Source organism: Anguilla rostrata, chromosome 9 (genome assembly GCF_018555375.3).
Source record: "Anguilla rostrata isolate EN2019 chromosome 9, ASM1855537v3, whole genome shotgun sequence".
Classification (NCBI taxonomy): domain Eukaryota; kingdom Metazoa; phylum Chordata; class Actinopteri; order Anguilliformes; family Anguillidae; genus Anguilla; species Anguilla rostrata.
The window spans coordinates 45,174,498-45,196,897 of record NC_057941.1 but is presented as its reverse complement, the minus strand read 5'-3'; the positions used below and the strand labels follow the sequence as shown (position 1 = coordinate 45,196,897).

At 44.2% G+C, this 22,400-nt stretch overlaps 4 protein-coding genes across 6 annotated transcripts in view; 1 reads left to right on the top strand and 3 right to left on the bottom strand.

Moving 5' to 3' along the window:
• Positions 1-3,317, bottom strand: part of ypel2a (yippee-like 2a) — a 15,976-nt gene extending 12,659 nt beyond the window's left edge. The window contains exon 1 of one of the 2 annotated variants that reach the window (XM_064352389.1): positions 3,097-3,317. The gene's annotated coding sequence lies outside the window, so the exon portion shown is untranslated. The remainder of the gene's footprint in view (positions 1-3,096) is intronic. The other variant, XM_064352388.1, reaches the window with a different exon arrangement.
• Positions 3,318-6,164: 2,847 nt separating this feature from the next.
• smg8 (SMG8 nonsense mediated mRNA decay factor) lies at positions 6,165-10,688 on the bottom strand. The gene is made up of 4 exons (XM_064352387.1): positions 9,112-10,688; positions 8,464-8,609; positions 7,323-8,213; positions 6,165-6,661 (listed from the first exon to the last, which is right to left on the bottom strand). Exons 1-4 carry the CDS (start codon positions 10,652-10,654, stop codon positions 6,449-6,451), a joined length of 2,793 nt encoding a protein of 930 aa, XP_064208457.1. The 5' UTR covers positions 10,655-10,688; the 3' UTR covers positions 6,165-6,448.
• Positions 10,689-11,189: 501 nt separating this feature from the next.
• prr11 (proline rich 11) lies at positions 11,190-17,624 on the bottom strand. Of its 2 annotated transcripts, none has more exons than XM_064352385.1 (10): positions 17,521-17,624; positions 16,475-16,590; positions 15,876-16,038; positions 15,564-15,686; positions 14,930-15,160; positions 14,278-14,376; positions 13,579-13,691; positions 13,057-13,116; positions 12,726-12,822; positions 11,190-12,342 (listed from the first exon to the last, which is right to left on the bottom strand). In XM_064352385.1, the coding sequence occupies exons 1-10, from the start codon at positions 17,533-17,535 to the stop codon at positions 12,277-12,279; spliced, it is 1,083 nt and encodes a 360-aa protein (XP_064208455.1). In that variant the 5' UTR covers positions 17,536-17,624; the 3' UTR covers positions 11,190-12,276. The 2 variants fall into 2 exon arrangements, with proteins under 2 accessions (XP_064208455.1, XP_064208456.1); XM_064352386.1 differs by lacking the exon at positions 17,521-17,624 and adding an exon at positions 17,360-17,496.
• Positions 17,625-17,903: 279 nt separating this feature from the next.
• Positions 17,904-22,334, top strand: styxl1 (serine/threonine/tyrosine interacting-like 1). Its single transcript, XM_064352384.1, has 8 exons — positions 17,904-18,050; positions 18,371-18,432; positions 18,858-18,957; positions 19,475-19,608; positions 19,872-20,017; positions 20,152-20,249; positions 20,477-20,589; positions 20,885-22,334. Exons 1-8 carry the CDS (start codon positions 17,948-17,950, stop codon positions 21,014-21,016), a joined length of 888 nt encoding a protein of 295 aa, XP_064208454.1. The 5' UTR covers positions 17,904-17,947; the 3' UTR covers positions 21,017-22,334.
• Positions 22,335-22,400: the final 66 nt, after the last annotated feature.

The following is a 22,400-nucleotide window of genomic DNA, read 5'->3' as shown; positions in this document are numbered from 1 at the left end:
AATATGTGTTATTAAACACCTTTCAATGCTAACTTTGACACGGGCAAGAGATGAAAGAACGCTTAAAGAGAAACAACAACTTCATGCTCCCATTTGCCTGTACAGGTTGATTCTCTAATTATATATATATACATACCTGCTTTTATACTGTCTGTATCTCCCTGCTCCTGTGTTTCTCTCTGTTGTATACACTCTGCTTTCTTAGCTCTCTAGGTTAGCCAAACAGCAGATGGCAAAAGCTGATAATATATATCACCACTTCAGAGGACTAGACAAGCATGTGCTTGGAATGCTGAAGGCTGAACAGTCAGGAATGTCAGACTGAGTGTGTGTGTGTGTGTGTGCATGTGTGCGTGTGTTTGTGTGTATATGTGTTTGTGTGCCTGTGTGTGTGCGTATGTGCATGTGTGTGTGTGCATATAAGTATATGTGTGTGTGTGTGTGTGTGTATGTGTGTGTTTGTGTGTGCATGCGTGTGTGTATGTATATGTGAATGTGTGTGTGTATGTATGCATGTGTACATGTATGTGTGTGTGTGGTGTGTGTGTGGTGTGTGCGTGTGTGTGTGTGTGTGTGTGTGTTGGTGTGTGTGTGTGGTGTGTGTGAGTGCATGTGTGTGTGTGGGTGGGTGTGTGTGTATGTATGCATGTGTGTGTATGTGTGTGTGTGGGTGTGTGTGTGTGTGTGTGTGTGTGTGTGTTGGTGTGTGTGTGGTGTGTGCGTGTGTGTGGGTGAACCAGGTCAGAGACCTCAGCAGTATGCATGCTATCAGCCCGTGTGGTATGTAGGGCAGTTTCCAGCACCAGGCTGCACAGATGGCTGCCTCAGCACCACTAGGTGCTTCTCCCCAGGCCACAGACTGGGACATGCAGTGAGGCTGCCCAGACTGCAGGGGGCGCATGCTGTCATATGGAGTAACAGGAGAGTCTGGAGGCAATGATACATAAAAGTTTTTGGATGTAAAGCCTTAACTCTTCACTAAAAACCTACCACGGACCCAGACAGGCTACTGGGTTTAAGGGTTTACTTATACAGTTTAATGGCATGGAGAGCGACATCCTTTATAAACAGTATAATAATGGTAATTACACTCAGAAAACTTGGGCTTGATGTACTATCCTTCCCCAGGAAGAACAGGGACTTCTATTCACCCTATCCATACATTAAATTCCATCCGTATTTCTGTCGGACGTATGTTTTTTTTTTTTGTCATGACACCTCTTGCACTGCTTAACAGTGAAGAAGTGAACAGGCGTCCATTTGTGGTTTGAAGTCAAGTCACAACAGGACAGGTCCGTGGATTTCCTGCTACCCTGAGAGACGGGACTGAAAGTCTAGGGCCTGTAGGCTACTGCGGGTGCTGTGCTGAGATGTCCGCCTTTCTTCTCCATGCACTTCTCGTGCGCTTACGTAGGAGAACCCAGCTTCCAGATGACAGAGGGCTTACTATGCACCGGGACACACAGGGGTAAAATATATCTATATGCAGGGCAGGGCTTCTGTGAACTAATTTAGAGCACTGTGTCACTTCTGCCATGGCCTGGTCAGCACTTGTATCCTTCACTGCAGCTGGGAAATAAACTGAGATGCCGTGCCTTTGAAATTATTCACCCTTCTTTGTACACAATCCTGTGTGTGTGAGTGTGTGCGTGCGTGTGTGAGTGTGTGTGTCTGTAAGAGAAAGAGAGTGCATTGTCATACAACTTTTCTCCTAAAATGTATCTACTGCACCAATTTTGATAGAATGCAATACAAACAAAAGTTTGAAACGCAAGCAGAATGCAATAACAGTTCTAGACAGGGGTAACGTGCGTTGATAAGAAAATCTGCATCTGGATCATCTGGAAAGTCCATTCCAGGCTATCAAAAAAGTAGCAATCCTTCGTGACATCAAACACCGTCGAAAATGACAGCACGAAAACCACATAATCGCCGTATGGTGCGATTTTCCATTCACTAACCACGCTGACGGTAAAATCCAGTAAGCAACGTACTTCATAAAAAGCCATCTGCCACCTGTCAACGACACTACAGCTGAGCTGGTGAATCACCCTGCGCTGCCCCGCAGGCGCATTGTGATCAATTGAGGAAAATGGCACAAATGCATACGACCATGTTGTGTTCAGATGACCCAAGCTAAACACTATCTATGCAAAATGCTGACTTCAGACGTACAGAACGCTAATGCATTTCCCCCCCGCGTGTGACAACAACAATCCACTCAAACATAATAGCGAGAAACGTCGAGAATCTTTTTGTTGTTGTCGTTGTCGTGTGTCCGTTGCGTCGAGCTCTTTCAGGACAGATTTCCTTAGTTCAGCTGTACGTGTTCGAATTAGACAAAACCAGGCCAGACCAAGCCACAGAATGTTCTACCAATGAATGTTCGCTTTTGTACAAAGATGCACATGAAACATAAATAACAGAAATGCCACATCAAGGACAAAAGAAACGGTCCAAAACAGAAAACAAAAACGTTTAACGTTTGCAATACAATGCATGTCGCAGGACACAGTGAATCAAGTAAAAAATGTTATGAAATATGAATAAACTGAAATTGCACTTTAACTGTGGCTGTCACCAGAATCAGAGGCAAGTAAGCAGGTAAACATAACATCCAGACCCCCATGCGTCAAAGAAGAGTAATATGCTAGCACCTATATCCATTTCACCTTGATGTGAACACTTATACCATGATTCCCAATATCGTGGTTGATACAAAATTTAAATTGTCCACTTAATTTAATTGAAGTACATCAGCGCACGTTCCCCGCAGCAGCGCTCGTTTTCGTATACAAACACGGCTGGTGCAGCATACGCCACTGGTAACTTTAGAAACACCATGTAACAAAAACCAGCGTCGCCCGTACTGTAGCACTGCAGACCTCGCCATCCTATGCCCCTTCCAAAAACAATCCGCCTGCCGCCCACCGCAATCGTCACCAAACCGCCTAAAACATCATCTTACAGTCCTTACCAGAAAATATATACACTGACATCATAAACACCTAACGAAACTTTTATCTGGATGTCGTAATCAAAGACAAGGCTTGTTAACATTAGTCAGATAAAGCGCAGGAGTTGGAAATTATTTACCTTTGAATGGAAAAATATGCACTGGCCGTACACCCCCTGCTCTTCGGGAAACCACACCGCTACAGAATGCAAAACCTTCGCATTCCTTTCAAGTTTCCTCGCTCTCAATTTCTCTTGATCAGACCAGACGCACCGTTTTCGAATGCAATGCACAAACTGAGTTAGTTATAATTGCTCAGTTGCGCACTGACTGTACCTCTTCTTCTGGACAAATTGACAGCTGCATCCGCCAACCAATAGAACAGCTCAGCATAGCAACACTCCGCTCATTGGCTACGGGCAGACACAGCCAGCCAATGCTCGCTTGCACTGTAATCATCAAGCAGCTGCGGTGCAAAATGCTGGGAACCATAAACAGCTGCCAGCCGACCGAGGTGGCTCTGCCGCGACCCCGAGGATGGGATGCGCGCATTCTGCGCGTTTATTTATCTGAGCGCAATTCTTTGGATATCTGGCAAAAAGCTGCGGGCGCCTCGGGCAGATGCGGCTGCGGACTAAAGGCAGGGACGCAGGGTGCAGTTGATGTGCAACAGAGCCGCTCAAGCATGCATATCCTTCCAAAGCACAGTGTTCTAGCAGCATCAAAGTTGGATGGAACAAAATGAGGAAAGTGTCAAAACACGTTAAAACCATTAACAATGAAACCCAACGTCTCTAACCGCAGTAAGCCTAAATAGCAAACATAACAGCACTGCGTATTCGTCGATCACACAGTTAAGTCATTAATTTAAAAAAAAAAAAAACACGAAAAACTATTGCCACCGTGGCAGGCATAATTTATGCCAACTTCTCCATACAGTTTAAAAATAAGTATTTCTTTTCACTCCCAAACTAAACCAGACATATAGAACATTGTATCTCATGACGAATTGTTTACGATAACCTGTGTTACGCCAAGGAGGTCAACGGTTTATCTAGCTATGTTTTATCCACAGTATGTTTGCGCGCAAACAGTGGTTTCGCTCCAACTGAGAGGCAAACATTGCCATCTACTGTCTGTTCTGAAGAACCATGAGTCCTAAATCTCGGTTATTTTCGCGCCAGCTTTGACAGGTAAGTAAACCTTAAAGTTCTAACAATCTGCTTCATTTCAGATTGTTAGAACACCCATCAAGGCCGTATTCTGGAAATCGGTACTTCTACGCGTAAATGAGCAATGCCCGACAAACTCGTGGCTTAAAAGAGTTATGAAAACGAAATTCCCGACATAACCGCTGAATCGCTGCACGTTTGTTCAATTTACAGGAGACAGATGCACTAAATCCCAAATTTAGATTATGTATTCCATATACGTCTGGCGAAGGCAACGACCGGTTCAAGTAAACTTTGCGCGTACATTATGTAGCACTATGCTGACATTTTATGAAATGATTAAACTCCAGTCACCTCACGAGCTAAAAAAAAAGCGATCATAATTGGCTATGTTATTAGATTAGTAGAAATAGCATAAAACAACGCAAACATATGTATGCCAACATCTGTCCTCACCAAGGATACAGCACTCCTTAATTTTAATATTAAAATGTCTGATTTAGAGTTGTCCGAAATGTATTATAGTGTTTTCTGCTTTTAAGTTATTTATATAAGTTCTGTGTAATTTATGTACGGAAGTTCTTATTACAATTACCAATTTGTAACAATAGTAATATAATTTCTGAATTCAATGAATTTTCTTGATCTAATTTGGCTTCTACTCTTCTGGGAAGGTCTTCTAGTAGATTTTGGTACATGGCTGTGGGATTCGCTTTTATTCAGCCACAAGAGCATCAGTGAGATTGGGCACTGATTTTTGGCATAAGGCCTAGATTGCAGTCGGCATTCCAATTCATCGCAAAGGTGTTTGATGGGGTAGAGGTCAGGGCTCTGTGCAGGCCACTCAAGTTCTTCCCCACCAAACTCAGCAAACCATTTATTTTTGGACCTTACTTTATGCATGGAGGCATTGTCACGCTAAAACAGGAAAGGGCCTTCCCCAGACTGTTGCCACAAAGTAGGAAGCGCACAGTTCTCTAGAATGTTATTGAATGCTGTAGCATTAAGATTTCCCTTCACTGGAACAAAGTTAAAATGAACCGTAAAGAGTGGAAAATTGTTTCATCATTTCATGCCTCTCTTACGCTTTTTTTACTACATAAATTAGTGAGTCTTCTTCATACAAGAAGACTTTAAGTCCTTACAGCAATACTTGCAAGACTACATTCTCGCTCTGTTTTTGCTCCTTTCCATCTCTGACTCACACACAACAGTGCAAAGAGCACCGCACCGGAATCATGCACACCCACCTGTGAGCCAGCGGCCATTTTATACCCTACGGGCTGCGCAATACGAGAAGGTCAAGAAAACAAGATCATCACCTCCAACAACAAGATGTTTTAACACAGCATGAGAGATTTAACACAGTGTGAGGAGGTCCCATAATTCAAAAACCTATGCATGCTTTTTGCTTTCAGGAAATTAGCTCTCGCTACCTGCAACACGAACTGACAGAACAGAACACACACAAAATTACAAAACAAATCTGTACGTCTTTAATCCCAGACCTGGATTTGGTGAAAGTGAAGTTTAACTTCACAGCATAGGGACCTAAGAAACACCACGATAGCCAAAGTACTTTGTTAATAACGCGTTGCTGTCTCTGCTCCACTTTTCAATCGGATTTGACACACAAAGCAACAGTACAATGCTGACACAACAAGCGCCTCTCAGAAAAAAAAGGGTTTTATTCTTCCCATAATAGACATTTATTAGTGGATGTTAGCAGAGCACTTTAACAGAAGCACGTACTTTACAACAAAACAGATACAGCTTGACATACTTTATTGATCCCCCTCCCCCCCCCCACCACCCCACCCCCCAGAGGGGAAATAAATTAATGCTTTCATCAGCACTAGAAAGTCAATGCCAAAACACATGGTTGATAGAAACCTCATACAATAGAAGATATTCACCACATAAAAGCAAAACATAATAAAGACCCCCCTTTCTTGATTTCCCCTCTGGGGGACAAATAAAATATTATAAATTTGACTTTATTTGTTGGTTTTCTTTGATTGCTTTTGTTTTTTAAAAAAAAGAAGAAAAATGTACTTTTGTCCTTATCACTATGGTTCTGTAAGCTACAGTGAGTCTCCACATCAGTGGAAAAATCCACCAAGCACAAGCGTAAACTGTCTGGGGCACAGCTGGTGCTGTGGCTGTCAGCTCTTCCTTGTCAGGGGGGACATGTCAGAAACGTAGCAGAACGGGAAAGGACTTTGGGTCTCGTCCTCTGTGGTCGGTTCTGCTTCCCAGGACCGCATCCCTCAGGCCGGCCCGCATTATTCACGTTTTGGGCCCAGGTCCCGAGGGCCGGTCACTGGGGCGGGGTGCTGGCGGTGTTAGCACGCAGGATGCCTTTGAGGACCCGGTAGCTGGCCAGGGGCTGGTTCTCCTTGGGCGGGTAGCAGGGCCCGCGGTCGGTCACGTAGGAGTAGGGGAAGCGCAGGACCCAGAGCCCGTCGGGAGGGAGCACCAGCTCAGTCTGCTCCGGGTGGAACACCGGACAGGGGGGCGGACCTGGCTGGACCTGGAGGTGCAGAGAAGGAAGAAGATTAATCCTTTGGAGTGTAGAATGTTCCAGAACTCCACTGCTTTTAGTTACCAGTAGTGATTGTTACATCAGCATTAGAACGTTCTGTCAAGAACATTCTAATCACATAGTGTATTTAAAAAACAGTCACTGGCTCTAGAGGGCAATTGTACTGGAAGAGAACACAGTGTTAAAGCTGCAACCTGTGTGGGTGTGGGGGAGCACAGTGGTGATGCAAGAACATAGAAGAAAATGGGTTGTTTACAAGGTTTATGCCTGTAGCATAAACAAACTGCCTTTACTGGGAAAGTGAGCTACGTTACTTGATACACTGTTACTGTTAGCAACATCTCGTTTTTCACAAATTTTATGAAGCTACTGCTGACTTTAATATGGCATAAGGACAGAGTTAGTGAAGACCTAATTGTACGATTTAGCCTATGTTTTAAAATAAAACTATAATGAACTATTTTCAAATTAAAAAGTCAAAGCATTTCATTTCAGAATAACAGTTTAGTCAAATTCACAAAGGAAGGTCCAGGTTAATTGAAAAACAAATCTGGTGGTGGCGTAAGTTAAACATTTTTAAATGCTCTTTTCTCCCGGCACTCTACTCAACGGTTAAGAAGCCGATACAGCGAGCGCTAGCGCAGCTCACCTGCGGGTTGACCGTGATCTCCAGAGGGGCGTCGGGGACGACGACGAAGAGCCGCGAGAGCTGGGCGTAGTGGGGCTTGAGGCCCCGCCCCTGGGCAGGGGAGGGTATGTACAGCGGCATGTCGGCATTCAGCACCCGGGTGGCGGGCTCCTTGGCGCCGCCGGGGCCCAGCACTTTCACCACCTTGTCGGGCCCCGAGCTGAGAAAGCGGCGCCCCCTGCTGTCCTCGTACTCGAAGCCGACGAAGGCCCGGGCCACGTCGTCCCGCCTCCGGCCGCGGCCCAGCCCCCCGACCCCGCCCCGCTTGCCCGCCAGCGCCTTGTTCGGGGCCGGCCAGGAGGAGGGGCCTCCGTCCAGGGGCTCCGACAGCCCCGCCTCCTCCTCCGCCCGGCAGCGAATCACCACGTCCCAGGGCAGCAGGAAGGCGGAGCCCGGGAGGAAGCCCGGCTGCTCCAGCCCCGTGTGGCAGTTGTAGGCCTTGGCCGGGCCCAGCTTAACCAGGGACCAGCTGGAGAATTTGGGCAGGAGCCCCTTGGGACAGCCGGAATGCAGCATGCCGGGGAGGTACTCGACCGTAGAGGGCTGGCGGTCCACCAGACTGGGCCGCTTCTCCTGCCCCTCCCCGCCGTCGCCGTAGGGACCCAGGCTGTCCGTGGACTGGCCCAGGCTGAGCGCCAGACTGAGGCTGGTGCTGTCCCCGGGGGTGTGGCTCACGGCCTCCTTCTCCTTCAGACGCTCCCCGTCCCCGGAGCCCCCCACCACCACCACCACCACCCCCGACTCGGGAGGCTGGGGCACCTCATCACAGGCTGGCGCAGGGTCCAGGGTGCTGGGCTGAAAGACGGGGAAGTGGGTCCTCTCTAGCTTAGCACAGCACTTTTCCTCCAGAATCTGCCGAGAGAGAGAGGGAGAGAGAGAGAGAGAGAGAGAGAGAGAGAGAGAGAGAGAGAGAGAGAGAGAGAGAGAGAGAGAGAGAGAGGGAGAGAGAGAGAGAGAGACAGAGAGAGAGAGAGAGAGACAGAGAGAGAGAGAGAGAGAGAGAAAGAGATTAACAAGGGAATGTACTGTAAGGGAGGCAATCTGACTACAGAGTAAACACAAACAGTTTCTTTTTCATGCATGCACAGAAATGACAGCTGACTTGGTAGAACTCGTGGTTGGCAGCCTGGATGTCAAAGGGGTCCTCGCGGGGGGCCTGCTTGCGACCACAGTTGCAGGAGCTGGTAGAGCGCCCCCTGCTGTTGTGGAAGAGGATTGGTGGATTTCGGTCCATTTCTGGCTTTTCTCCTGCAGACAGTTAAGGGGGACTGGCATTAGATTTAGCCTACATTCAATTGTGAATAAATTCACAGTAACGGATCCAAAATAATGAACCTGCAAACAATACCACAGCTGCTGCCAAAGTACTCTCCTATTATATTGTAGAATACTCATACCAAAGGCTTGGAACACCAAAACTGGGACTCAAAACAAGTATGGAATGTCACACAAAAGCACACTGGGTTGCCTCTGTGTATGAAGTGTGCTATAGAAATAAATTTTGATTGATTGATTTCCTATGCATTAATTTTTTAACCTTATCCACTTTTCATATTGCATAAACATTTAAAAGAATACACTTAACATTCCACCTCTGTGTTTTAGAATTTTATTATTTAACCTGGTACATTCCTAACATATCACCGGAACCTTTGTTACACTATTAACGCTCTGCCCGTGAGGAGTGAAACTGCTATGCAGGCCATTCGTCGCTTTGCAGTGCCCGATTTTGGCTGTAGCGGGGCGTTACCTGGTTTAGGTAGCAGATGAAATTTGTGCACGCAGTGTTGGTCCGTCAGGCTGCGTTCCTCGCACAGCTGATGTCCGTTGCTCCAGAACTTATAGCAGTCCTCGTGCAGCTGCAGAGCGTACCGCTGGAACGCCACTCCACGAGCGTGTTGGCTGTACACACGTAGCGCTAGCGTTAACTGATTCTTGTGCACTGTGGTGGTGTAATTGTGCGGAAGGTTGGACTGGTACGCGCTGTGAGCGAGCGGCAGAGCTTTCTGACACCTGTTTTCAGAGAACTTCGCGTCGGCATCAAGAAAACCCTCCAGGACCTTCAGCTGTCCCTGCACTTTGGCGGCAAGCTCAGCCGTTTCTTCATCACCACTGTCTATCATGACCTGATACAATCTACAAGCGACTTGGGCCCATTTCGTGTACGTTGGCAACTCGAAATGTGACGGCTGTGGGTTGCGACCCACACTGTCATCAAAGCCTTTCTTAGTCAATACGAGCTCAACATGCTGCCACAAGAATTCCTTCAGGGTGCAGTCCACCAACTGCCCACCCGCAGACGACAGGCTGCTATTCTCCACAGTGAATGAAGGCTGTCTTGCGGCATGACGCATCTGCTGGTAGCGCCTCGGTCCGGACACAGACAGGCCCGTATCATTTTCTCTGAGAGCACAATTTGCCCGAAGCTGCCCTAGCAAGGCTCCCACCGGGTCTTCATCGGGCCCAGGAACCACGTACACAAAAGCCTGGTTAGCAGGCACGGTAAAGAGGCAATTGCTGCTCTGATTGGTAAGGACTCGGCTTTTACGGAAAATTCTGTATATCTGGTCCTCCAAAGCATGCTGGAGTCGCCTCCGTGGAGAGTGCTTCTTGGGCTTGTCACCTCCAAGCGAGTCTGTGCCGTTACCACCCAGTCCCGTTCCCGAAGTCCCGCCGCTCACTCTGAGCGCTCCGTTCATCTGGAATACGAAGAGCAGGCGCGGAGGACATGGCCTGCAATTAACCTTCCATTCCTTGGAAACTGGCGAGTCCTTTATGGCGGCACGTAGCAATGGCAGCGCTTTCTGTCGAAGCGCGTCCAAGGCGCGGAACAGCCTGTCGTAGGTGACATCAAAAGAGCACGTAGGATGGACCAGGAGCAAAACATGGCACAGCGAGAAGAGGTAAAGTAACTGCAGACAATGTTGTTTCTCCGCCCCTTTCCAGAAATCATGCGCTTCCGAGTGCCCGATCCCCGCACCTAAAGTTTCACACGCCCGGAGAAGCTGTCGGTTGTCACACACAGAAGTAAGCACCAGATACAGAACACGACTCTCCTGGTTATAATACGCCTGAATAAAGCTTCCCCCTCCGGGACAGTCCGGTTCATCCGGCCCAAACAGAGGAAATACATGCTTATCTGCCAGTGTATTTATGAGGGATTCTTTGGCAGATCCAGGCTGCATTGCGCTTTTCCCGAATATTCCCAGGACACAGAGGCCTTCATCTTTATATAATGGGTCTTCAATTAGTTCCGACAGCAGAAGGGACCCTATACTCATGGGTACCGCCATCTTTGTTGCGGAAGCAGTACGGTCTTGCTCTCTACAGTTTTAGCGACAGACTTTGGTCGCTTGGGTGCACCACTGCCACTTACAGGGGCGGAGGGTAAGCACAGGTGATTAAAAATGTCGAAGCTAAATCCCGTTTTCCAGTGCTGGCACATAAAAACACTGAAGTCTTCATTTTCAATTCCCATTGGTGGAATACTTGGAGTTATTTCAAAAGAGGTCCTATCAGTCAATTTAACTCATTTACATTGTCTGTTTCACAGCGTTGTAAATAGCATACCCAGTGTCCAGATTTTCCTCAATTTAAGTGTAGAATTCAGCATTTTGTCTTCTGCACAAATTTTGTTTTATCCTACTTTGACTAAAATGCTATCTTGTAACTCACAGAACTAATACTTTAGATCATTGAAACAAAGCAATATGTTTGTGTTCCTATAAAGAATATGCAGCTATATATTCACTATAAAATGCATACATGTATTTACACTTTGTTCACTGTGAAATGAGAGCGTGTAAAAATAAAAGTTGAAGCATTACATGTCGTCAAAAATTTAATATTTCCCTTTTAATAAAAGAACAGCTCTCTATACAAAAAACACATTACATTGCAAAGCCGCACAATAAAAATTACAAATACTTAAAGTGACAAATAACATTTTGGTTATTTTAGAAAACATGTAAATATCATGCAGGACAAAAGCCTCACAAATAACATACATTATTTCAATTATTAAAACAGAGTATTAAAATACCAAATTATCAGTGGAGTCAGACCCCTTGTGCAAATGGCAGCATACTACAACCACAGGCAGCATAAACAAATTCTGAATGATCTCAAATTTTTAGAGTACGCTTAAAACTTGTGCCTTGAAAACATGCCCACACAAAAACACCTTTCATTAGAAATCTGAAATGCCAACTGCAACTTGGTTGTGCTTTTAAGAAAACCCTAACGATCTTTTCATTTTTCTTTTAAATAGTTCTTTTTTCACCCATTCCAATTTGGGTCCAAGGTTTTCCCAGCAACACTACAGGGCCTTCCAGGTCTGTCTCTGCCAATCTTAAACATTTCTTTGCCCCACCCACAATCATTGTAGTCCTCTCTTGAGGCAGACAATACACACAAGAGGCCCTCAGTGTCCACCTGTATCCCTGAGTGTTATGATGAGTTGGTCACCTAACAGACAGTTAATGTCTGAGGGTTTCAAATTTCCAAACATCCAAATTCTGACAATGACTGAGGTCTCCAAGGTCTGTTAATATTATCAAGCAGATAATCTGGGTCTCCCATGGATAAAAAAAAAACAGGACAATACAAGAATGAAATGGTACAGTAAACAAACAGACTTGTGTATGTTCAGGTCCTGACCCACACACACACCCACGTTAAAAATCCTCCACGGATACACTTTAAACAACAGTACACATGGACCAAGGGTGGAAAGCAGCAGGGAGCACAGCATAAGTAACACTGTAGAAAAGAGCACGTGCACATCATATTCCACCTTTCCGTAAAACCAAGGTGATAAATCCCTTGAAGCTTGCATACTGTTCTCACAACGCAAAGGCACTTGGTTAAGGATGACAAAGCCATCCATCGGCGTTTGACTTCAAAAAGCCAAAGCTCAATTCTGTTCATCAATAGTGTTGATGGACTTGGATCTCGGAGAGGGGCTTCTTGGCAATGCACTCTGAGGAGTGAGAGAAAACCGTTAATTGCAAGAAGGGGGCAAAGACATTTTTCCAAAGTTACACCTTCCGGCCAGTAGAAAGCATTAAAAGTTGTGGTTAATAACAATGTGGGGACAATGTTTTTAAAATCTCTATTTTGTAATACACCACCCTCAAATCACAAGTACACACCTATGTTGTAAGCAGGTCCATATCACATAGCTTTGCCCACATTAAAACATTCTGAAGATGTGTTTTCAACTGGACACAATGACGTAACTATGACATTATCACAAACTTTCCACAACCCTAAAAATGTATTTAAAACATTATTTGGCTAGCTGGGCTGTCCCTCTGTTTCCTGGGACAGGGCAGTAAAAGCCCCGAAAGCAGAGCACTGTACCTGGAATTTTCGGCGCAAGGCCTGGGTCATGAGGGGGGTGAGGCCGGTGCCCGTCTCCCTGTTCTCCTTGTCGACCAGCGGGGTCCCCCCAGGGCTTCTGAACAGGACAGAAGGAGAACAAATCACTACCGAACGTTTACCCCGATGGTTTCTGGGACCTTTGCTATGGCAACAGTAGGCTGGGCTTCCATTCACAAGCATGCAACCAGAAAGTGTGTGAAGCATGCTCTATACAGGAGAGATACAGCGTGCGGGAGTTATTTTTCTGTTTATCAGTATGAGTGACTCAAATGAAAACGTAATAAAATACGACACGATGGACGTCGGTTACCTGTCAATCTGGACCTTTTTCAGGTGAGAACGCAGACTCAGCGGGCTTTTGTTGGGTGATCTGCACAAAGTGACAACAGGTGTTAAGGTGAAAACAGTCATGCGCAACAAAATGTAAACACAATACTTCCATTCATTTATTAATATTAATTTAGGACTCCAAGACCCATGTTACATTGCATTCGACAATATAAATACAATGAAACTTGTATTTTGTCCATCAAAAAAAAAATATATATATATATATTACATTTGTAAACAAGACAGAAATATTTACCAATGCAGATTTTTCTTTTTGCTCGATACTGAAACTACCTCATGAAGGCTAAAGCTTCCATCTATAACTAGTCAACTTTGTGCTCGTCAGCTAGAAGATAAGCTAGCCGAACAAATGTTGCAATAATAACAAAATACAAAAAAAATAATCTGTGTTGTCCAAAACACCATGGCGTGATGTTCAACAGAAGGCGCGTATGGAAAGGTGTGCTGCTATGCGGTGCGCACCACGCAGGTGTGCCTTTACCTGTTCAGGCTCAGGCAGATTTTGGGGGGCAGCTGGCCGAGAGATCGTCGCAGGCGGACATTTTGGAGGTCCGCCACGGTGACCAGGGGGGCAGACTTCTTGGCTGGGGACACCTGTCCCAGAGCAAACACCTTCTCACGGACTCATAAACACTACTTCAGCCGTACAGCAGTTAACTGCATTCCGCCAATACAATGCGAATGCAAAGTTACTCATAAGCACAGCACGTTCTGGATTAGGAAGCAGAACACTCTTAACTTCTGTGGGGTTCTCACAGGAAGATTTTTTTACTCTTAATGCCAAAGCTGATTCACATTAATGTGCAGGTAAACCCCAAATAACTGCTGACGGGTTTCTAGTCAACCCCTATTTCAGCAGTCAACCCCGTGGAATGGGAGATTCCCTTAATCCTAACAGAATCATGGCCATTTACACACTATTTTGTTGACTTTCGTTAACCACATTCACAGCACATAGGTCCACAGAAATAATACAACTGCAGCTCTGATTTTTGTCCATTGCAATTCTTGAGGCATCCAGAGGCAGGACTGCCCAGCAGGCCTGACATGAACAGCTTGAGACACAACTAAACAAACCATTCTCAGACAAAGGCTCCACCTAATGTGCATTCCACACAGTGTCTTGTTAGCATTAGCACAGACAGGAAAAACATGTTAATGTTCAAGGGTCATGTCCTACCTTTTGTTTGCTAATTGGATCGGTTATCTTTCTCAGCTTTACAGCCCGCAGGTCCTTCAAAGTCACTGGGGCAGCACAGACTTGCTTCTCCTGAGAGCCCTGCAGGGGGGAATGTACACGTTCACCACGGCTGAGAAATAACAGTCTGTGGAGCCTGCTTATTGGAATCCTTTGTTTCGTTCCATTTTGTGGCAAGTGTTTGTAACGGTTATATATAAATATTCCAGTCTGGAGGCTCCTGGGTTCAAAAGCTGAGACCTTTCTGTGTGGACTTTGTATGTTCTCTCTGAGTCCGTGTGGGTTTCCTCCAGATACTCCGGTTTCCTCCCACCGTCCAAAGACGTGCAGATTAGGCTAAATAGAGAGTCTAAAATTTGCCCATAGGTATGAGTGTGCGAGTGATGGTGTGTGCGCCTTGTGATAGATTGGCGACCTGTCCAGGGTGTATTCCTGCCAGTTGCCCAAATGCATGCTGGGATAAATTCCAACCCCCTCCCCATGAGCCTGACCAGGAATAAGCAGGTTAGATAATGAATGAATGGATGGATGGATGGACAATCTGGAGTCACTTGTGGCTCTGCACTAGACATTTCATTGCAGGTGGTTTACAAGGGAGGTCCCTTTTCAGCTACTCGTAGGATTCGGGCATTACCTCTAGAATCTTGAGCGTGGCTCTTTTCTTGATTGACAGGAGTGGATTCTTTGGCAGTAGGGCAGGTAGGGGTGGAGGCAGGGGGGGTGGTGGAGGTGGAGGTGGAGGAGGTGGAGCTGGCAGTGTAAGTGCAGGGAGGGGATCCACGGTGGATCCACACGTTAGAGAAGGCCTCATTATTCCCACTTCGCCCCTGTGACAGCAGCATACAGCCTTGGCTTCGGCACCAAACTGGGGCAGAAAGAGTTTAAAGTTTCAAACGTACTAAGAAGTAAACATATACAGCATATACTACATAACTGTACATACCATCAAGACACTGTGCTATGACTTAGTTGGCAACTACTGCAGGATGGTTCTCTGAGACACAAAATCATTTACAGCCAGGAAAGTGTCTGAACGTACAGTACATACATCAGCCAAATAAGGCCAACTGACTTCCTGGTACATCCACGAAAACACTTTTTTTGCTAAATCCATTTTCAAACATCTAGTTTTTCCAGAAATCTTCCATTGAAAGCCTCCATTACATATGCAAGTGGCATGATTAATTTTCCACCGATACTAGGTGGTGTTGGTGGAGTTCTCTTTGGTCGCAGCAGGCAAATGGCAGTTAGATGTCAGCTCCACTAACCTGCAGAGCACAGTGCAGAACCTTCATCTCCCTCTTCATCTCAGCCACTTGCTGCTGAAGGCTCTCCAGCTGCTGTGTGTGGGCTCTCCAGTAGAGTAGGGCATTCAGCAACCCAGCGCATACCTGCAGCAGTCAGACAGCCAGTAAGGATCTACCCCAGCTGCCCTCAACTCCATTTCCATATACTTTCAATTCAATGTGAACAATATAACTGTCACACAAAAAACAACTGAACAAATCTTGGTTGTTTTGATGTCATCCTCCGTGGTTAGTATGAAGAGCTGGTTAGGACCGTAATGGGTGATTTCGTACCTGTGCTAGCCTGCTCCTCCAGCCGTGGCACACACCACCCACCGCTAGCAGCAGCATCCGGACTCCTACCACCGGAGCCCACTGCTTCACTGCCTTCGCCGAGGCGTCCTCAGAGGAGGCGGGGCTGGCTGCGACTGCCGGGCTAAGGGCACAGCCAGCGGCGCTAAAGACACGCACAAAACTCTGTATCAGAAGGACGACTTGAATTCCACCTGAAGGCCACTGGCAAATAAAGTTGAACTAATACCAGAGGTTACTCTTATCTGAATCCGAGCCAAACTATTACCATGCATATGTAGGATCAGTTGGCCCCTAGGGTGTAGGGATGGCAGCATAGTATTATGGGTAAGGAACTGGCCTTGTAACCTAAAGGTCACAGGTTTGATTCCCCAGAAGGGCAATGCCATTGTACTCTTGATCAAGGTACTTCATCTTCATTGCTTCAGTGTATATAAATCTGTATAAATGGATGCAATATACTGTAAATGCTATGTACAATGCTATGTAAAAAACGTCGCTCTGGATCAGAGTGTCAGCTAAATGCCTGTAATGTAATGTAATGTAACGTACGAGTGCCAGGATTAGCTCATCGGACTCACTATGATACAGCCGGCGCAGAAGGCTGTGATAAACTCAGCTGTCGGCTGCTGCGAAGAGCCCATCGTCTGCTGGTAGCCTTCCTCTTCCTGCGCCGCAACATCGAAGTACTTGGTCCCTGCACCACAGGTCATTGCTTTTGCACAATTGGCACACGTACAATTACACACATCGCTGTTATTTAATGGGCTAGCAAATTACTATAGCCTAACTGAATTAACGTTAGGTAGGTGAAATTAGGTTTGCTGGAAGTACTTTCTCTCTGCTGAAATGCAATTAAGTAAACACAAATACAAGGATATGAACAAGCAAGCTAATATCTAAAAAAAATCGTGTCCTAATGTTTTCGCAGGCAAAAAAGAAAGAAAATATTTTGGAAGCCATATGAATGACGACAAATGACTGTGACCTGCCACATGATAACCGTAGGCATTTGGCAGAAGTGAACGTTAATGAGGTCACATAGGAAGTAGGAAGACAAAAAACGTTAGCTTGCTAGTGTTACTCAGAACCATCCATTTTATTTAGCTATCTGATCGCTGGTTTTCTCTTCTCGTGTACGAAATAATTGTAGCTTGCCATCTCACGTTACAATATAAAATGCACAGACAGATCACACAATTAATAAATCTAGTTAGACACCATAACTAGCCATTAGCACGAGCGGACTCAATCCATTGCAATCATTTCTCGTATTAATAGCTATAGTCTACGTTAGATAGCGATAATCCTTTATTGTTGTAGTCCTTGAATCCATCAGCATTACTTGCTAGCCAAGGTGACTCGATATAAGTCTGATTATAGTTAATTTATTAAAACTATCATTGATGCCACGGGGTCGTTTAGAGTTTGTCAAGAGTTTGGAAGTGCCTCGCCCTACTACTAACCCAACATCTGCCACATTTTCACATCTGCAATCGTGTAGGAAATTCAGTTGCAAGTGTTACGCTAAAATTCAACTTATCTCATGCTAGACACTAATGCATTTCAGTTAATAATGTGGAGAACAGTTAGGTACCTGCAGACAATAAAATATTGAAAAACATACCCTCAGCCCAGCCATCAACTTCCTAGCGGCTAAATGTTCAAAATTAAATGCAAATTGTTTCCAACAAATCAGAAAACGCACTGCCCACCTCAGGACAACGTCCACATTTGATTGGTCGTTTCGCATTCGCTGATGCAAATCTAGAGGCGTGCTTTATTGGTTAAAAAGGTAATGGCCCCGGAGAATAGGAAACTATCCAATAATTTGCGGAGAAGAGAATCCCTGTCCAACCTCTGGTCCAACCACTGTACTCTGCTTTGGTTACCATGTAACTGGCAAAACAAAAAATGACTTTATTATTCTTGCTGCGGTGATATTACTGCTGTGGTTATCATAATGAGAAATACTTACGAGTAGCAACAAAGCGATTCAGTTACTTTAAACAATGTAATGTGAGAAAACGCCAGAATATTATAGGTCTTCCGCAATGGCTGGAACGGTTCTCTGTGAAGCTACAGAACTTTACAATATTATAAACCAGTACGTCCGAGTGTCAAGACTATCAGAATTCAACTACCTTTGTTTGATTGGTAAGGGTTTTGGTTACAGTACACAAATATATACCCCTTCAAGGGTAGCTGTTTTATGTTTTTCAGAGATATAGAAATATGTTTTTGGCCAGGTTGCAATGTATATGAAAAAGCGAGTTCTGTTGAGAGCTATTGAAACCTGAAAAAAATAATCTTTTTGTGACTAAAGAAACAAACTGACAAATGTTATTGCTACATAAACTATTTCTACTGCAAATGGAACTATTTTATGCAGTAGTCTCTGTAAGGTGTCAATGAATGTATTTGATCCACCTTCTAAACATTCAGTGGAATACTGCTTTGGGCTTTTTGGATTGCAGATGCACGAAATAAAGACGAATACAACGAGAGCCATGTCATCACTGCAAGGAGAGCAAAATGGGTAATTCTGTCAATCGCACTGCCTATACAAACACTTGTGGGCAATTTATAGCATGTATTGAATATGACACATCCATCCTTGTTTAACAATACCTTTACATACTTTTTAGGATTATAGATATAATAAAAAACCAGTGGAAAAATAAAAGTGAGAATCTGCTTACACCACTTTCCCTTTCACATTGGTTTGAAGGTCAGAAAATCATATGAACATATAATCCAGGTGCTTAGCGAAAGCAACAGGCTGGTTGTTCATAGGTCAACTCTGACTTATATTGACCAGATGCTATATTTATCAAAACCTTTTGAATAAATTCATTTTATTTATCAAATAAATTAAATGTGTCGTTCTATTACATCAATAAAGTTTGAAGAACTTTGTGATTGCTTTTGAAAGGTGAAGCACTGGCTCATTGTTTTCCCCAGGATGCAATGGGAAAGTTTACGATGCCTGCTGATGTGGAGGTTGAAAGCTTGCGGTATTGTGTGGTGTATGATAGCAACACCAGCTCCTTGCAGAGTTCAGGTACGACTGTTCAAGCTTTAATAACTCCCTGTATGACATGTTAATTTAAACATTCATCAGACGCTGCATTTTAATGGCATAAGCCTAGTCAATCAACTGGGCCACAGCTGTCCATCTGGGGCTACTTGTTGATAAGGGAAACTTCATGCCCAAATAAACAATAAGTCAATAAAGGGGAATGGGTTATTTGTAGACATCAATAATGATATTTCTGAACATCGGTTTTATTCCATTGGTGTTTGGCTTTTCAAATTATAAAAACAATAACTGAACACGCAAACAACGATTTGTTAATAAATGCTTTTGTTTCCTGTGTTCATTGAAAAGCAAACATGATTGTAGTATACCATACCAGCCTGGTCATCAATCACATTGGAACTCTGGAAACATAAACACTTGCATTGTCATATCTTGACGGTGTGTGGGGCATACTTTTTATGCTATGACACTCTCAACTGAAAACATGGGTGGTTATAGTAATATGTAAATGTTTCATTGTTGTGTACTGTACATGTAGGTCCTGCCGCTGAGGTCGCTGGAACTCTGGCGAAAACAAGCCGCCATCCAGTTCATATTCTAAAAGGAGGCTACGAGAGGTTCTCTGCTTTGTACCCATTCCTTCGAACACAGAAGATTCTTTACACCGTCCAGGTAAGGCCTCTGCCATGTCCCGCTTCCACGGTAACATGTTTCAGTTAAAAGCTTGTCAAGGGACACTGTCCATGATTTCAGAAAGTAAAATAATCATTGCAGTATATTGCGTTGTATAGCAGATGCTCTTATCCAGAGTGACTTACAATGAAAGAGAATGTAAGGAAATCCACCAGATTCATGTGAGCAACTGTGCCAGGCCTAGATGATAACCTTCCCAGACTGGTGAGCGTGAGCCTGATGCCTGTGGCGTGACTTTTCAGGAACTGGAGGACCTGCAGCCCTACCCAGTTGAGGTACTACTTGGCCAGCTGTACATGGGTGACTATAGACAGGCCACTAATCTGCACATCCATAAACATCTCAAACTGAGAGCCCTCATCAATGTCTCAGAAGATACCAGTGATGTGTGAGTGAACAGTTACTTATGGCTAAAAACCCCATATACAGTAATTTTTAAATTACTTTATCAACAGTGAGCTCAGTTGTGCATATACGCAGTCACACTTTTTTACTGTATGTACTCTGTTTGTTTAAAATCAGGTTTGAGAGCGGCGCTTGTACAGTTTTACACATTCCTGTGGCGGATTCCACTGAGGCTGATCTATATGGATTTTTTGAGAGGGCCTGTGAGTTCATTGGTAAGTGTTCATAGTTTAAAGCAACAAATGAAATATGTCAGATTTAAAGAGTTCTGAAAACACAATGATGGCGTTAAACAATCCCCAAACTTGTAAGAATGAGAGGCGGCAAGAAAATGAATTATTGACTTTTTTTCAGCTGTGCCAGAAGGCTGTTTTGATATCTTCTCCGTATGAAATATTGATAAACTGCTATCCACAGTCATTGCCTGTGTTCATATCCTTAGACACTCACCTCAGTGCTGGTTCCGCAGTCCTCATATTTTCAAGTCATGGCATAAGCCGCTGTAGCGCAGTGACAATAGCCTTCCTTCTGCACCACCTAAAATCTACACTGATGGTAAGTTTCACCCATAAATACTTTGTTCCTGACTTTAAATACCTAGTACTGTAATCTCAAATCTGAAATGAGTACTTTTCTCCCCCCCTTACTGCTGTACCACTGATCCACTGATTTTACATCAAGCTCCTATAATTTTTTTTTACTACATTGTTTTTAGGACCAGGCTATGACTATGACACAGATATTTAAAATAAGCAGAATATTGTCTTTGTTTGCATGTTGTCCTTTGGGAAGAAAATGGAGGCTCAGTGTTTCCCCTTTTGCTTCTTGCGCTGGGGCTGTCTCTCTCCAGGAGGCCTGGGCACACGTGTCGAAATGCAAAACCAACATGAGGCCAAACCGGGGGTTTGTGCAACAGCTGTCTGACTGGGAGCAGCACGCTCTGGGACAGAGGGTGACTGATATCGCAGAGCCGCTCTACTGAGACAGTCTCCACCACTGTGAATGAGTCCGGTGGCGGTGCTTTACTCACAGTCAGTTAGAAAGATGCTCCTGGTGCGGAGTACATTGTCTTCCAAGCTTATTTATTCCTTTGATAGACTGTGTAAAAAATATTTTAGAGAAGAAATGTACAAATTAATGAAAATATGTACATTTTAAACAGAATGATCAGAACAATGGAAAGAGGCAACAGCAAAAATAATAGAAAAAATTAACAAAAAATAGCACATTTTTCAAAAATCATGTTTTTGAAATAAGTAAGTAAGTAAATCAAAGTCTGATGAACTGACTTGTTGGAAAGGTGGCATCCTATGACTGTGCCACATTGAAAGTCACTGAGCCCATTCTACTGCCAGTGTTTGTCACTGCAGATCGCATGGCTGTGTGCTTGATTTTATACACCTGTTAGGATTAGGTGTGGCTGAAATAGCCAAAACTACAAATTAGAAGGGGTGTCCACATACCTTTGGAAATGTGGTGTATTTAATAACACTGTGGCGGTTATAGAAATGTGTGCACAACAGGGTGTGGCCACTCCAGAACATTTTCCAGTAACCAACACACGATCAAACTTTCACTCATGAGGTGTGCAACATATGCTTATGGCCTCTAAGCAGTTTTCTACTCAGTGCTGTCCTATAAGAAGTTATTGCTAACACATGATGAACAAAAGGAGCTTCAGGTTGCTGCAAGGCTCTTAATCCTGGTGACTGTGAACAATGGTCGAGCACTTTTAGTGATCCCGTATTTGAGAAATGTGGCAAATATTAGTTTAAGCTGAAGATGCCGTCTGTTCAAAATCTTAAAACAATATTTGCATTGAAAACGAAAGTGCGTCATAATCTAGCAACAGTGGAAGGATTTGCCATATTGAGTGGGTTTAGATATAACCAAGAGCCTGTAGCAATGGTAACCATGACATCCACATCTACATTGTATGCTTGATGAATTTCAAAAGTTTCTGTTATAGGCAGCAAACTTGTAAAAATGTTTGATGGCTATGACAGGTGTGGCATATGTCCTAGAGCAACTATTTTACAAATGTTTATAATGAAAAATTACTTGTGGAAAATGTGAGCTGTAAGTGTGTTAAGCATGTTATGAAAAAATCTAAGTGCATCAAATTTTTAAATCAAATTGCATTGCTAGGCTTGGTATAGGCAATGAAGCTGGCTACGTATGTAATAAGTGAGTGCTGAATAAATATGTTATGCAAATGCATTGATTTGTGAAAATACATTTTCTGTTCTCATTGTGTAGGTCTTTGGATCTACTTGCTGGGCCTCAAGACAATAAAAATAATTTCCACACATCTCTAGGTGTTGAGTAAGAGCTGTATAAAATTAGGCACACTTTCAATGGTTGTG

Coding starts and splice junctions, on each gene's coding strand:
- smg8 (XM_064352387.1), bottom strand. CDS start 10,654: ATGGCGGTACCCATGAGTATAGGGTCCCTTCTGCTGTCGGAACTAATT. Junction 8,610..9,111: donor TCATCTGCTACCTAAACCAG/GTAACGCCCCGC, acceptor AACTGTCTGCAG/GAGAAAAGCCAGAAATGGAC. Junction 8,214..8,463: donor CCAACCACGAGTTCTACCAA/GTCAGCTGTCAT, acceptor CTCTCTCGGCAG/ATTCTGGAGGAAAAGTGCTG.
- prr11 (XM_064352385.1), bottom strand. Junction 15,687..15,875: donor GGAGGAGCAGGCTAGCACAG/GTACGAAATCAC, acceptor TGACTGCTGCAG/GTATGCGCTGGGTTGCTGAA. Junction 15,161..15,563: donor TTCTGCACTGTGCTCTGCAG/GTTAGTGGAGCT, acceptor TTTCTGCCCCAG/TTTGGTGCCGAAGCCAAGGC.
- styxl1 (XM_064352384.1), top strand. CDS start 17,948: ATGGCTGGAACGGTTCTCTGTGAAGCTACAGAACTTTACAATATTATA. Junction 18,433..18,857: donor CTGCAAGGAGAGCAAAATGG/GTAATTCTGTCA, acceptor TGTTTTCCCCAG/GATGCAATGGGAAAGTTTAC. Junction 18,958..19,474: donor CAGCTCCTTGCAGAGTTCAG/GTACGACTGTTC, acceptor CTGTACATGTAG/GTCCTGCCGCTGAGGTCGCT.